The sequence below is a fragment of the Podarcis vaucheri genome (genome assembly GCF_965113315.1).
Source record: "Podarcis vaucheri genome assembly, chromosome: 2".
Lineage (NCBI taxonomy): Eukaryota > Metazoa > Chordata > Lepidosauria > Squamata > Lacertidae > Podarcis > Podarcis vaucheri.
Genome location: NC_138760.1, coordinates 8,375,996 through 8,391,037, shown reverse-complemented (window position 1 = coordinate 8,391,037; position 15,042 = coordinate 8,375,996). Strand labels below are relative to the sequence as shown.

At 42.6% G+C, this 15,042-nt stretch overlaps 1 protein-coding gene across 1 annotated transcript in view; it reads right to left on the bottom strand.

Moving 5' to 3' along the window:
- SLC11A2 (solute carrier family 11 member 2) overlaps positions 1-5,253 on the bottom strand; it is an 80,827-nt gene extending 75,574 nt beyond the window's left edge. Inside the window, exon 1 of the mRNA XM_082205746.1 lies at positions 5,157-5,253. Within this exon, the coding sequence (XP_082061872.1) occupies positions 5,157-5,196 (40 nt within the window). The 5' untranslated portion in view covers positions 5,197-5,253. The remainder of the gene's footprint in view (positions 1-5,156) is intronic.
- Between the last annotated feature and the right edge of the window lie 9,789 nt (positions 5,254-15,042).

Sequence of the window (15,042 nt, the reverse complement as noted above, 5' to 3'; positions counted from 1 at the left end):
TCCCCTATCTTATACTAGCAGCACATGTGAAAAGGATCTCAGGGTCTTGGTGGACCACAAGCTAAACACGAGTCAGCCGTGTGACGCAGCAGCTAAAAAAGCTAATGCTATTCCAGGCTGCATCAACAGAAGTATAGTGTCCAGACCAAGGGAAGTAATAGTACCACACCTGGAATACTGCGTCCAGTCCTGGGCACCACAATTTAAGAAGGATGTTGACAAGCTGGAACGTGTGCAGAGGAGGGCAACCAAGATGATCAAGGGCCTGGAAACTAAGCTTTATGAGGAGTGTTTGAAGGAGCTGGGTATGTTTAGCCTGGAAAGGAAGAGACAGAGAGGAGATGTGATAGCCATCTTCAAATATCTCAAGGGCTGTTACACAGAAGGGGGAACAAGCTTATTTTCTTCTGCTCTGGAGACTACGACCCTAACCAATGGATTCAAGTTACAAGAAAGAAGAGTCCAACTAAACATCAGGAAAAACTTTCTGATGGTAAGAGCTGCTTGACAGTTGAACGGTCTCCCTCTAGAGGTTGTGGACTCTCCTTCTTTGGAAGTTTTAAAGCAGAGGTTGGATGGCCATCCAGCATGGATGCTTGAGCTGAGATTCCTGCATTGCAGAGGGTTGGACTAGATAATAATAATAATAATAATATAATATAATATAATATAATATAATATAATATAATATAATATAATATAATATAATATAATATAATATAATATAATATAATACCCTGCCCATCTGGCTGGGTTTCCCCAGCCACTCTGGGCGGCTTCCAACAGAATATTAAAATACACTAACCTATTAAACCTTAAAAGCTTCCTTAAACAGGGCTGCCTTCAGATGTCTTCTAAATAATATCAGATGTCTTCTAAATAAAATCTCTATGATTTTATTATTCCTTGGGCCAGCCCTAAAGGGAGGACACAATTGCTCTGACACTCACTTGTTGGAGTGTAAGTTGCATTGAAAGCAATAGAAATTACTTAGTTGATAGGTGCTGCTTGCATACTTCGCTCATGTTGAATTATGGTCCACATGCCCAGGACCGCAGGGCTAGCTTCTTTCCAGCACCAGCAATTAATATTTGATCTATAAACTTGGCGGCTCATCAGCATATCAAGATCTACATACAAGGTATTTGCTATTGTTGATTTACAAGCACATTACCATTTACTCCGGCTCCCATGCGCTCCCACCGCTGGTGTTTGAATGCAGAGTGCAGTTCCTTGAGAAATAGTGCCATTTGGTCCTATTTCTCCTCTCAACTCCTCTTCCATCCAAGAGGACAACGTAAGCCACATTCACATTACAGTTAAACTGAGATGTGTAAATTTGAGGCAGCTGTTGGACATGTGCAGAAGACAGTGCATGCTTGCGCAGACGACCTCTTCATTGAACAGGAGTTGGGAAGGTGGAGGGAAACAAATTAGGCAATGCACATCAGGTGTGTACAGCAATATGCAGATTAAGCTTGAAACACAATGGGGGGAAAACAGCCTTGCTGCCTTTTAAGCCACCAATGCATATATTGCTGGAGTCCTTAGAAGAAGAAGAAAGCGAAGAGAAACAGCTCTAAGTTGCTTTAAACCAAATCAAACATACTGTATTTGTCTATCTACCGTATTTTTCGCACCATAGGACACACCGGACAATAGGACACACTTTGTTTTAGAGGGGGGAGAACAAGAAAAAAAAATTCTCCCCCTCTCTGCCCAGCGCCCCTTCAGTGAAGCGGCAGGAGGCGCTGCACAGAGAGGGGGAGAACTTTCCCCCTCTTGTTTTCCCGCTCTAAAACAAGGTGCCGCTCTAAAACAGGCTACCTTGGAAGCCTGGAGAGCGAGAGGGGTCGGTGTGCACTGACCCCTCTCACTCTCCAGGCTTCAGGTTCCTTTCGACCTGCTCTTTGGGGCTGGCGGGGGGAAACCCACCACCAGCCCCAAAGAGCAGGTCAGGGAGCAGCGGAAAGGCGCAGCGGAGAGGCTCCTGCCATAGCCGCGCGTCACCTCTCCAGCCGGAAGAGCGCGCGCGGGGCTATGGCGTCTTCGCTCCATAGGACGCACACACATTTCCCCTTCATTTTTGAAGGGGAAAAAGTGCGTCCTATAGAGCGAAAAATACAGTAATCCAGCATTGTCTCCTCTTAACTGCCAGCAGTTCTCCCGTAGCCCAAAGGTCTTACCCATCACCTGCTATTTACCATGGTCCTTTTAACTGGATATTCTGTCTTTTGCAGCATTTTGTAAAAACCGAAACAGGGGTGAAGAAGCGTTATGAGAATTATAAGGTATAAGATATAAAATAAATGTACCAAGCAAACACATACATAAATATATGTGTGTATATTTCCTTCTTTGGAGGTCTTTAAGCAGAGGCTTGACAACCATATGTCAGGAGTGCTCTGATGGTGTTTCCTGCTTGGCAGGGGGTTGGACTCGATGGCCCTTGTGGTCTCTTCCAACTCTATGATTCTATGATTCTATATAAACCGCATGTCTGAAACAGTACAGGGGGGGAAAGTCCTGAAACCATTTTGTCCCTCCCAAATTGACATCAAATGTTTCTCTGCAAGGAGAGAGAAAATGGGAAAAACCTCCCCATTGTCTCTTTGCTCACAAATCCTGCCTTAAGGGCACATATAAGATATGAATAGGGCGAGCCTGTGACCTGGATGCAGGAATTAAGTATTTATCATCATAAAAGACTGACCAGGCTGTCCAGGTAAACCCATTAACAGCCAGGTAAACCCATCAACAGGTTTCTGTCAGACAGGATTCTGTTGTAGACTGCCCCTTCTCTGAGGTATGTATGACGTATGGGGGTGGTGGTCTTGGGCTCAAGAGTGGGCAATTCCAAATGTCTATATAAGTGCTTCGTCAAAAAAACGAAGATCATGGCCACTGGGCCCATCAACTCCTGGCAAATAGATGGGGAAGAAATGGAGGCAGTGAGAGATTTTACTTTCTTGGGCTCCATGATCAGTGCAGATGGTGACAGCAGTCACGAAATTAAAAGACGCCTGCTCCTTGGGAGAAAGGCGATGGCAAACCTAGACAACATCTTAAAAAGCAGAGACATCACCTTGCCAACAAAGGTCCGTATAGTAAAAGCCATGGTTTTCCCAGTAGTGATGTATGGAAGTGAGAGCTGGACCATAAAGAAGGCTGATCGCCGAAGAATTGATGCTTTTGAATTATGGTGCTGGAGGAGACTCTTGAGAGTCCCATGGACTGCAAGAAGATCAAACCTCTCCATTCTGAAGGAAATCAGCCCTGAGTGCTCACTGGAAGGACAGATCGTGAAGCTGAGGCTCCAATACTTTGGCCACCTCATGAGAAGAGAGGACTCCCTGGAAAAGACCCTGATGTTGGGAAAGATGGAGGGCACAAGGAGAAGGGGACGACAGAGAATGAGATGGTTGGATGGTGTTCTTGAAGCTACTAGCATGAGTTTGATCAAACTGCGGGAGGCAGTGGAGGACAGAAGTGCCTGGCGTGCTCTGGTCCATGGGGTCACGAAGAGTCGGACACGACTAAACGACTAAACAACAACAACATATAAGTGCTTGCGCACCATTGTTTGGGGTCCTTCCTGCCTCCTGTGTGTAGTTGTGAGCACCTTGTTGCAACAGTTAATAAAGATCAGGCTTACTAGCTGCTTTGCTTCTCAATATTCTCTGGCTGGCCTCTGTTATTTTCTCCTACTGACAGGGAACCTACATAAGGACTCTACACGGGCTCTTGGGTACCCTATAAGGGACAGGGAGCAGTTTTTTTCTTATAACAAAAGCAACCCTTGACATTAGACATTAAAAGTCACATGGGGGCTAAGATTAAAGGGAGGAAATTAAGACTCACCAGAGCCATTGGGCAGTTTCAGCCCTTGCTTAGTGCTTATACAAATGTTTTATGGGCACTTTTTCTTTCAAGGATGTCCCAGCAGCCGATGCTCTAGCTAGGAACCAGATCACCAAGACACATTGCTGACAAAATGCATGTTACAGTTGCTCACTGCAAGTCATCTATCTGCTTTTCTTTTTGCAAACTCACAGGATTCTTTTAATGAAGGGCAGTCAATAAATACTTTAGATAAATATTTGTAGACTGCTATTATTTTGTCTGTCCAGGATCGCAGATTCTTTGAATAAGAAGGCCAGGAGGACCTTCTGGCAGGGATGGGTAAGATACAAAGAAGCAACAGATTTGTAAATGCAGTTTTTCAATTAATCACATACATACAAGGAAAAATGGAGGGAGGGGGACATCTTAAATGCCTATACAAATAAAATAATCTTTGTTCAAAGCTGTGGAGCAACCTAAACAATACAAGAAAGAGGGAGAAGAAAGTAAGTTGTGTTATTTCATGTTCAGGTACCTATACCTTTAACAGCTATGTGTATAAAAGAGGGGGTTTCAGGCTGTGTAGCTGACCATGCAACAGCATCTGCTACAATGGCTTCTGTGGGCACCTGCTCCTCCTTTGTCTTTGGCTACCTTGCACAACCAAAAGCCCATCACTTCCAGTCCCTCCACAAGGAGACTGCACCATCCACAAATTAGACCAGCACATGCAATCCAAATTTCCAGAGAATGCAGGAAAGGGGACCATCAAAGCCTTATTTGAGTCACAGCACAAGCCCTATGCATGTCTGCTAAGTAGTAAGACCTTGATGAGGAAAGTAGACACAGGATTGCACCCATCTGAATGCAGACCCTCCAAATGTCCCTATTTTCCAGGGACAGTCCCGGATTTACAGAAGCTGTCCCGGTTTTCTGATTTGACCCCAGAATGTCCCACTTTTCCTTAAGATGTCCCTATTTTCTTAGGAAAAATGTTGGAGGGTATGGAGTTATCCAGCCCTCTGAGCCACGGAGATAGGTAACAATACAACCTTCAGAATACATCTGTATAGGGAAGGTTTTTTGATGGTTTATTGTGTTTTTATATATGTCGGAAGCTCCCCAGAGTGGATGGGGCAACCCAGTCAGATGGGTGGGGTATAAATAGAATAAGAATAGAATAGGATGTCCCTATTTTATTTTGAGAAATGTTGGAGAGTATATGAATGCTACAGGAAAAACCTAAACTACGCAACAGAACAGAAACCTTATCTCCACTTGCAGACTAAATAATAAGCAATGCTAATACTTACCCATCTCACAGTTGGGCTGTGAGAAGTGTTTTTTAGTCATTTTATGTGGATGATGTTAGCTTCTTGCTCTGCAGATTCCTCAACAAAGAAAAACCCCACACCTATTTCACTATATATATGTGTCTCCAGCTGATAAGAATTCTTCAACCAGACTTTACCTTTCCCAGGCTAGTAATGGACAGGGTTGTTTTAAATAGCCTGGCAAAACCAATTATATGGTTGCTTTTTTTTTTAAAGACATACACCCAATTATGTATAGTGGGGCAGAGTGCTCTGAAAATAATAATATAACTGACACACCAATAATTAATGGAGAATTAATTGGGCACAATAAACTTTGATCCTAGTTCTGTTCGCTAGTGCAATTGATCATTCAGGACTTGGTCACAGCGGGCTTATATTGGGCAAATGTTACTGATATGGGGGAAAGAGTTTAAAAAGCCATTTGGTGAAAATTAAGGAAGCATTCCAATGATTTGCGCATAAAATATAATGAAATCTGGAAGAGTTTGTTTTGGGAGGGGTTTCTTTTTGTCATTTAGGAACAGAGCTTGGCACAACTGCACATTTTCCATCTATGATAAGTGCAGCCCTGATAAGTCTCATTAGATAAATCAATACAATACAAAGTCTATCACTGATCCACTGATTCAAATGCTCCATCAAGACTGAATTTATCAGCCAGTTGTCCTGAAGACTTTCGGTAGCCTTTCTGGCTTCTATGTGGGATTTTCTTCTGATAAGAAAGAGCTGAACACACAAGACCTCAGAAACCTCCACACACCCACATGAGCAGACATATCATTGACTCGGGGGCAGAGGGGAATATGAGTGCACGCCTATCTTTAAAGGACCCTAGCTGGACCAGTTAACAAGTGCCTTGTGCCATGATAAGGCTTCCAGTACGTTTCCGAGCACAATTCAAAGTGTTGGTGCTGACCTTTCAAGCCCTAAACAGCCAGGTCCTGTATACCTGAAGGAGCGTCTCCACACCCATCATCCAGCCCGGAAACAGAGATCCAGCACCGAGGGCCTTCTGGCGGTTCCCTCACTGCAAGAAGTGAGGTTACAGGGAAACAGGCAGAGGGCCTTCTTGGTAGTGGCGCCTGCCCTGTGGAACGCCCTCCCAGCAGATGTCAAGGCAATAAACAACTATTTTACTTTTAAAAGACAACTGAAGGCGGCCCTGTTTCGTGATGTTTTTAGTGTCTGACACTGTATTGTTTTTGATATTTGGTTGCAAGCCGCCCAGAGTGGCTGGGGAGACCCAGTCAGATGGGTGGGGTGTTGTTGTTTAGTCATGTCCGACTCTTCATGACCCCATGGACCAGAGCATGCCAGGCACTCTTGTCTTCCACTGCCACCCCAGTTTGGTCAAACTCAGGCTGGTAGCTGGTAGCTGGTAGCTTCGAGAACACTGTCCAGCCATCTCGTCCTCTGTCGTCCCCTTCTCCTTGTGCCCTCCATCTTTCCCAACATCAGGGTCTTTTCCAGGGAGTCTTTTCTTCTCATGAGGTGGCCAAAGTATTGGAGCCTCAGCTTCAGGACCTGTCCTTCCAGTGAGCACTCAGGGCTGATTTCCTTCAGAATGGATCGGTTTGATCTTCTTGCAGCCCATGGGACTCTCAAGAGTCTCCTCCAGCACCATAATTCAAAAGCATCAATTCTTCGGCAATCAGCCTTCTTTATGGTCCAGCTCTCACTTCCATACATCACTACTGGGAAAACCATAGCTTTAACTATACGGACCTTTGTTGGCAAGGTGATGTCTCTGCTTTTTAAGATGCTGTCTAGGTTTCTCATTGCTTTTCTCCCAAGAAGCAGGCATCTTTTAATTTCGTGACTGCTGTCACCATCTGCAGTGCCCAATCTTGGAGCCCAAGAAAGTAAAATCTCTCACTGCCTCCATTTCTTCCCCTTCTATTTGCCAGGAGGTGATGGGACCAGTGGCCATGATCTTAGTTTTTTTTTTATGTTGATGGCAATGGGCTGCCAGAGGTTTGGAGCTGTTGGGACTTCTAATTTGGGAGGGAATTTGAAACATGTCTTAAAATACCACATGGTCCGGACTATGAGAAAGGGGCTGATTTGTTGAAAAGGGTCAAAAACATTACTAAGCTGGAGTTCCCACGAGTGAAAGGAAAATATGAAGAAAAGCTGCGGAAGGGACATGGAAGAGATTTGAAGGCCTCGGATGTAAGAGACCAGGTTAATGTGCCAGAATAATGGGATAAAAAGGACTGACAATCCCGGGACCGGGGGGAGGGGATGCTGGAAGAAGATTGGATTGTTTTTTATTCTCTTTTTTTCTATTACTAGAAATGTTTTATGAATGTTGGGAAAATGTTGAAATGAAATTACTTGGCTCTTGTAAAATATGTTTTAAGAACTAGGTAAAAAGGTAATGGTTATGAGAAGTTGGTAAAGATAAGATGTAAGTTTTAAGTTTTAAGACTTTTTATAAGATAAGATGATAATAGAGTAAGGTAACGTAATGACAGAATATTATGAATTATGAAAAGGATTTGCTGTGACAATTATAAATCAAGATACAAGAGAAGGGAGGAGGAGGAGGTCATGGAAAGAAGGTAACGAAAATGGATAACTTGAAAATGATGGTTTGTTTTTTCTTTTTCTTCTTTTGTTGTTGTTTTTTCTTTTTGTAATTTTCTTTTTTATCTTTGTAATTTTGAGAAAACTCTTTTTTCAATAAATATTATTTAAAAAAAAGTTTTTTTGATGTTGATCTTCAGACCATATTTTGAGCTCTCCTCTTTCACCCTTATTAAAAGGTTCTTTAATTCCTCCTCACTTTCTGCCATCAAGGTTGTGATGGGCGGAGTATAAATAATAAATTATTATTATTATTAATTATTATTATTATTATTATTATTATTATTATTATTATTATTATTATGACATTGTGTCCCTGTGGGGAGATGACATATGAGTCAGGACATGTACCTGTATCATCCCATTCTGAGTACAGTCGTACCTTGGAAGTCGAACAGAACCCGTTCTGGAAGTCTGTTCGACTTCCGAAATGTTCAACTTCCAAAGCACAGCTTCTGATTGGTTGCAGGAAGCCGTGAAAATTTGTGTCCCAGCCTTTTTAGAGTCGTCTACCCATGTACTATCTAAAACCCAAGGGGCACATTGGTTGTTGGATGTGATTTTTAAAAAAATCTCTCCTAGCCCACTTGAGTCCATTGCTACACAGGATTTAGGAGACGGTTGGACAACTTCACCAAATTAGAAAACATTGGTGTCAATTTTTTTTTAAAATAAAAAAGATTGACTTAGTAATCTTACTTTTTCAGCTTTGGACCTCAGTCATTAATATTTCACCCACAGGCTGGGTTATTTAAAAGCAGTCTGTGTGAGGGGGTGGTTTCCGCTTTCCCCCCTTTTAACTAACCTTGTTGATCCGAGTAAATGATAGCCCTCTAAAAATAAAAGGTAGGAGCAGAAAGAAAACAGAAGTTACTCAAGGAAAAGGGAACTTTTAAAAGCAAGCAGGCAAATAAGAATTTCCTTCAGACTTTCCTTAACTCAGTAGCTGTTTCTGCCAGATCAGCAGGGGGGAGCACTACACACCCTTCTGAGGACGTGACAGTCTCCACGCTTGCGATGGCGGGACTAAAGGTCAACACCAAATATACTGCGTTCTTTGCTCAGAGGAATGCAAACGGATTCTGATCACGTGAAGCAATGCATAAATTATTATCACTCGGAACCACCTTTGTATCCTGCGCTTCATCCAAGGGCCTCAGGGTAGAATACGTGGGGCAATTCTCTTTCATTCTCACAACTTTCTGAGGTAGGCAAGGCTGCAAGTCACTCAGTGAAACTGATGGATGAGCAAGGACTTGAACTCAGGTGTGTCCACAGTCCAGGTCCAGCACTCTGCAATTTACATCGCTAAGCTCTCATTTCATTTGGTCACCCAGAGATAAAAGGACAGCAGGCTATTGGGGATACTTTACAGAACACATTAATTTTTATTCTTTTTGCAAACAATGTAAGAAAACGTATCTGGTGGGTGTACTGAGAAGTTATCAGTTATTCTTGGATCTACTTCTGAGGCTTGTTAAAAAGGAGGGTTAGACTTGGTTTGTTTCATGCTAAAGGTATGCCTCCTAAGGCCATTTAAACAAATCCCTCCAACTGTTTCCATAATCTCTTCCACATCAGATTCACATTTCTAGCCCTTACCCATGTAGTAGTAGTAGTAGTAGTAGTAATTTATTACTTAAACCCTGCCCATCTGGCGGGGTTTCCCCAGCCACTCTGGGCGGCTTCAATGAAACCTAAATGAATAAGATGAAAACTAATTAATAAGATGAAAACTAAGGTTTTAGAGAAAAATTTAACTGTAAATGAAAGAGAGAAATTTCAGGAAGAGACAGGACTAACATTGGTTAAGAAAGTGAAATATTTAGGGGTTAATATGACTGCTAAAAATGTAAATCTATTTAAGGATAATTATGAAAAATGTTGGATTGAAGTGAAAAAGGACTTAGAAATATGGTCAAATCTGAAGTTATCTTTGTTGGGTCGAATTGCTGTGATAAAAATGAATGTGCTGCCAAGGATGTTGTTCTTGTTTCAAACATTACAAATTTTGGATAAGATGGATTGTTTCAAGAAGTGGCAGAAAGATATTTCCAGATTTGTTTGGCAGGGCAAGAAGCCTCAAATAAAATTTAAGATATTAACTGATGCTAAAGAAAGAGGTGGATTTGCCCTGCCAGACCTAAAACTCTATTATGAATCAGCTGCTTTTTGTTGGCTGAGAGAATGGCTGCTACTTGAAAACACTGATGTGTTGGACCTAGAAGGTTTTAATAATGTATTTGGTTGGCATGCATATTTGTGGTACGATAAGGTAAAAGCACATAAAGTGTTTAAAAATCATATTGTCAGAAAGCATTGTTTAATGTATGGATAAGATATAAAGATTTGTTAGAAAAGAAAACCCCAAGATGGTTGTCACCAATGGAAGCGAAGGCACAGAAAAAACTCAATATGGAGGCCAAATGGCTGAAATATTGGGAAATTCTGGAACAAGAGGGAGACAGACTAAAATTGCAGAGCTTTGAAAAATTGAAAAATAAAGTGCGAGATTGGCTCCATTATTATCAAATAATGGAGGCATATAATTTGGACAAAAAAGTTGGTTTCCAGGTGGAAAAATCAAAATTGGAAACAGAATTGCTAGACAAATTAAAAATTTGTCAAAAATGTATAACTTGCTGTTGAAATGGAACACTCACGATGAAATGGTGAAATCAGCTATGATTAAATGGGCACAAGATGTTGGACATAATATAATGATGGCTGACTGGGAACAGTTATGGACCACAGGTATGAAATTTACGGCATGTAATGCCCTAAGAGAAAACTTAATGAAAATGATTTATAGGTGGTACATGACACCAGTCAACCTTGGAAAAAGTTACCATTTGCCTGAAAATAAATGTTGGAAATGTAATGAGACTGAAGGCACATTCTTTCACCTTTGGTGGACGTGCCCAGGGATTAAGACATTCTGGGAGATGATTTATAATGAAATGAAAAAGGTATTTAAATATACCTTCTTGAAGAAACCAGAGGCCTTACTCCTGGGCATGGTCGGCCAATTGGTGCCAAAGAAGGATAGAACTTTTTTTATGTACGCAACAACAGCAGCAAGAATACTCATCGCGAAGTATTGGAAGACACAAGATTTGCCCACCCGGGAAGAATGGCAGATGAAGTTGATGGACTACATGGAACTGGTGGAAATGACTGGCAGAATCCGAGACCAGGGAGAGGAGGTGGTGGAAGAAGATTGGAAAAAGTTTAAAGACTATCTACAGAAATATTGTAAAATTAATGAATGTTAGAAAAATGTTGAAATGAAGTTATATGGCTTTAGTAGAAATATTATAAGGAATTAAGTACAGATAGGTTAATAGAGTATTAAAGGGAAAAAATAAGGTTAGAATGAGTTAACATAATTATAGGATAGAAAACAGAGGAAGATGGAAATGAATTGCTGAAATAATTAACAGAAGTGGAATACAAAAAGGGAGGTGTGAGGAGGTCGTGGAAATAAGTGAATGAAAGATGGGATAATGAAATGGTTTGATTTATTTTTTTGTCTTTGTCTTGTTTTGTTAATTTGATGTGTTGTGTTGTATTGTTTTTCTTTTTCTTTTTTTCTTCTTTTTTTAGTGTTTTTGGAAAAATAATAAATATTATTTTAAAAAACAAAAAACAAACAGGAGATTAAAAATACCTTAACGATATACAATATCCTTATTGTCAATGTCCCATGCAGAACAATGAACTTGAAAAACTACGTAAAACATTCGAAAACCCCTAAAAACTCTGAAACCCCATTTTAAAATACACTATACTATAGAGACCCCTTATGCTGCGTTTAGAACCAGAATTGCATTTGCGTAGAAACTGTTTCTCAGTCATTAAAACACTTCCCTAAACAGGGCTGCCTTCAGATGTATTCTAAACATCAGATAGTGGTTTATTCCTTTGACATCTGATGGGAGGGCGTTCCACAGGGTGGGAGCCACTACCGAGAAGGCCACTACCTTTGAAGCACCTTCTATATTTCCATCCTTTTCTTCTCTGCATAAAATGATATTATGTGCTTCCCCCACCCCTTGCTTTCCCTTCCCCTCTCTCATGCTTTGTATTGGTGTCTTTACTTCTCTTATGCTGGAAACACTACTGTCACAAGTGCCACAGAGGTCAGGGAGAAGGTGGGGAGGGACAGGAGGAGAGTAGAGAGTTGGAGGGGTCTGACTCTTGGGAAGATCATTGCAGGATGGGGAATAGGAATCTGGGGCATCAGGAGCAGTCTGACCCAAGAGAGGGCCCCAGTGGTTTGGGTGGTGGAGACCTGGATCTGGAAAAAGAGCTCAGTTCCCAAGATTCTTTGGGGGAAGTCACATGCTTTAAATGGATGGTGTGTACACAGCCATGCAGGTGTACAGTTACAGGTGTCAGTGTGATAAAGGCAGCGGGACAAACCCTAGACTTGTGGTAGCCAACCTGGTGTCTTTCAGGAGTTGCTCAACCACAAGTCCCATCATCAGCTGGGGTTGATGGGAGCTGGGAGTCCAACAACATCGGAGGGTACCACATTGGCTCCCCCAGCTCTAGCATGTTGCTAGCAAATAAAAACCCCTTACTGGGATTGTGTGCTGCCTTCCTGCTCCCACTTGTCTCTACCAGAAGGAAATATAGAACTTGGGTCTCTCTCCCGTATGAACTCACACATTGGCAATGCTCTTTTCTTCCCTGTTGCATACGTGGAAGTATCTGTATAAAACAACAGAGAGTCCTGGGACACTTTACAAGAAGTTAACAAGTATACATTTGATGGTACAGGATACAGCATTCTCTGTGTCAGTGCCCCATCTGTGCAGTGCCCTCCCCTTATGCCAAGAGGTACATTGGTGACATTGAGGTGGGTGCCAAATGAAGACCTACCTGCTCACTTGCACTTTTCGGATTTTTAACAAACATTTTAGCCTACGGACAGAGAGCCTGATACTCTAAAGATGTTGTTGATAGTGGTACACTAACTCCCATCAGCTGCAACCAGCATGGCTAACAGTCAAGGATGAGGGGAGGTGTATTCCTGTAACATCTGGAGAACTGCAGGTTCCCCAGTTGTTTTAGTCTTTTCCTCTGCTTTTAGTTTTCTTTCCCAGTCAGCAGCTCGGGAGAACCGCAAGCCCCACGTTGGGCGCCAACTGTTACGGCTAAAATCTGGGTGCGGGGTTACTCTGCCACCCAGCTCATCGGACTAAGTCCGTGGGTCCCTGCGGAAGAAAATGAGCTCAGCCGGACACAGGAGCAAACTGCAGAAGGTCCAAGTTTATTGCGCAACAGGTTCAAGGCGAGATTGAACAGCGAGAAAGGGGGTGACATGAACTTTTGAAATTTCCCTCCATGTCCCAGAATACAGTGCAAAATACCTCCCAGTTACATCACGAATACATTAAGGAAAGGTTGGGTTACACAGATTACATCATGAATACATTAAGGAGAGGTTGGGTTACACTGGATTAACATATGGAGGAGGGAGGGGGGAATATGCAGAGCTGGAGATATGCGCAGATAAGCACATCCTGAGAAGACAATGGTCCATGTATGCATAGTCTGTCACCTGGCATCGCCAGGAGGAAGGGCTTGGCAGAGTGATTTTGACAGGATTACTTGAGAGATTATGGAGGACAGGGGAGGGGTGATGGAGTCCTAGAGAAATTGAGCAAATATATTGTAGTGAAGAAGACATGCCCCCCCTTCCGTAACACCAGTCACTTTATTATTGTTGTTATTTTTATCTTTCATTTCCCTAGAGACTTCAAAAATACATTATATTCCTGTACATACACCACAACTAATAACAGTGCACATCTGTAAAACATGTTCTTATTAAAGGATCTACAAGTTGGTATAAACCTTTGGAACTGGTGTTTGGATTTCTGGAGCGTTTTGAAATGAAATGAAGTTCCCCTATTCTCCCACAGTTATCTTTGTTCCTGTTGCTGGCCTTAACTGGTGAGACAATTCTGCTGTAAGGGCAAACGCCATACTCTCTTGTACCCAGGCATTCATCTTTTAAGTCCTTCCAGAGTGTGGCTATTGTCATACATGCAGCCACCAAGAGAAATCAAATTAGTACTGTGGTTTATATCAACCAAGCCCTGATTCTCCTTGAAATAATTCAGTTATGCAAGTGAATCTGGGAACTGTGGTGGTCCAGCCATGCTTGGAGGCCCACAGCTGCCTGACCCCCACCCATTCCAGCATTGCAAGGGATTGGACCCCTGCCCAACCCTACCATTCCAGACCCTCCAAGTGTCCCTATTTTCCAGGGACATAGCTGACTTACAGAAACCATCCCGGTTTCGGATTTGATCCCAGAATGTCCTGCTTTCCCTTATAACATCCCTATTTTCATCAGAGAAATGTTGGGAGGATATGGCGTTATGTGACCCCCCAAGCCAAGTTGATTGGAAGACATCTGAAGGCAACCTTGTATATGATTTATTATGTCATTATACAGTGGTACCTAGGGTTACATACGCTTCAAGTTACAGACTCCGCTAACCCAGAAATAGTACCTTGGGTTAAGAACTTTGCTTCAGGATGAGAACAGAAATTGTGCTCCAGGGGCGCAGTGTCAGCAAGAGGCCCTATTAGCTAAAGTGGTGCTTCAGGTTAAGAACAGTTTCAGGTTAAGAACGGACCTTCGGAACGAATTAAGCACTTAACCCGAGGTACCACTGTATATACCATATATGCTGCAAGCTGCTCAGAGTAGCTGGGGCAACCCAGACAGATGGACGGGTTGGAAACTATATATGGGAAAGCCTGGAACCCCCCCCCCCACCGAAAAACCAGGTTTTTTTTTCTGTTTCCCCCCAAAGCCGGCCGCACCCCCCCCGTAATTTTTTTTTTTTAACCCAGTTTGATATAGTTTGAATATTCCACACACTCCCAATTTTTCTGGGGAAAAAAGGATTTTCTGGGGAAAAACTTGCCCCCCCCCCAATTTTTCCAGACCTTCCCATCTCTATTAGAAACAGTAAAAATATCATTATGGAATGGGACGCCCTATTTGTTGCAGGGTATGCGAAACTCAAAACTCCCAACTTAGAACTCAGTCCCATTCAATCAAACGCCCAACCAAACCGCCCCCCCCCCGTAGAAAAGCCCCAACATCCGGGTCCCGAGGTTCTCACGCCGGAGAGGGGAAAGAAGTTCCTTTTTCCGTGCGACCCATTTCCGCCTATGGTCACGTGTACCGAAGGAGGCGGGAAAGGAGGAGAGTTCCGCTTGCTTTCCTTCCGCCGAGCCTCCTTCC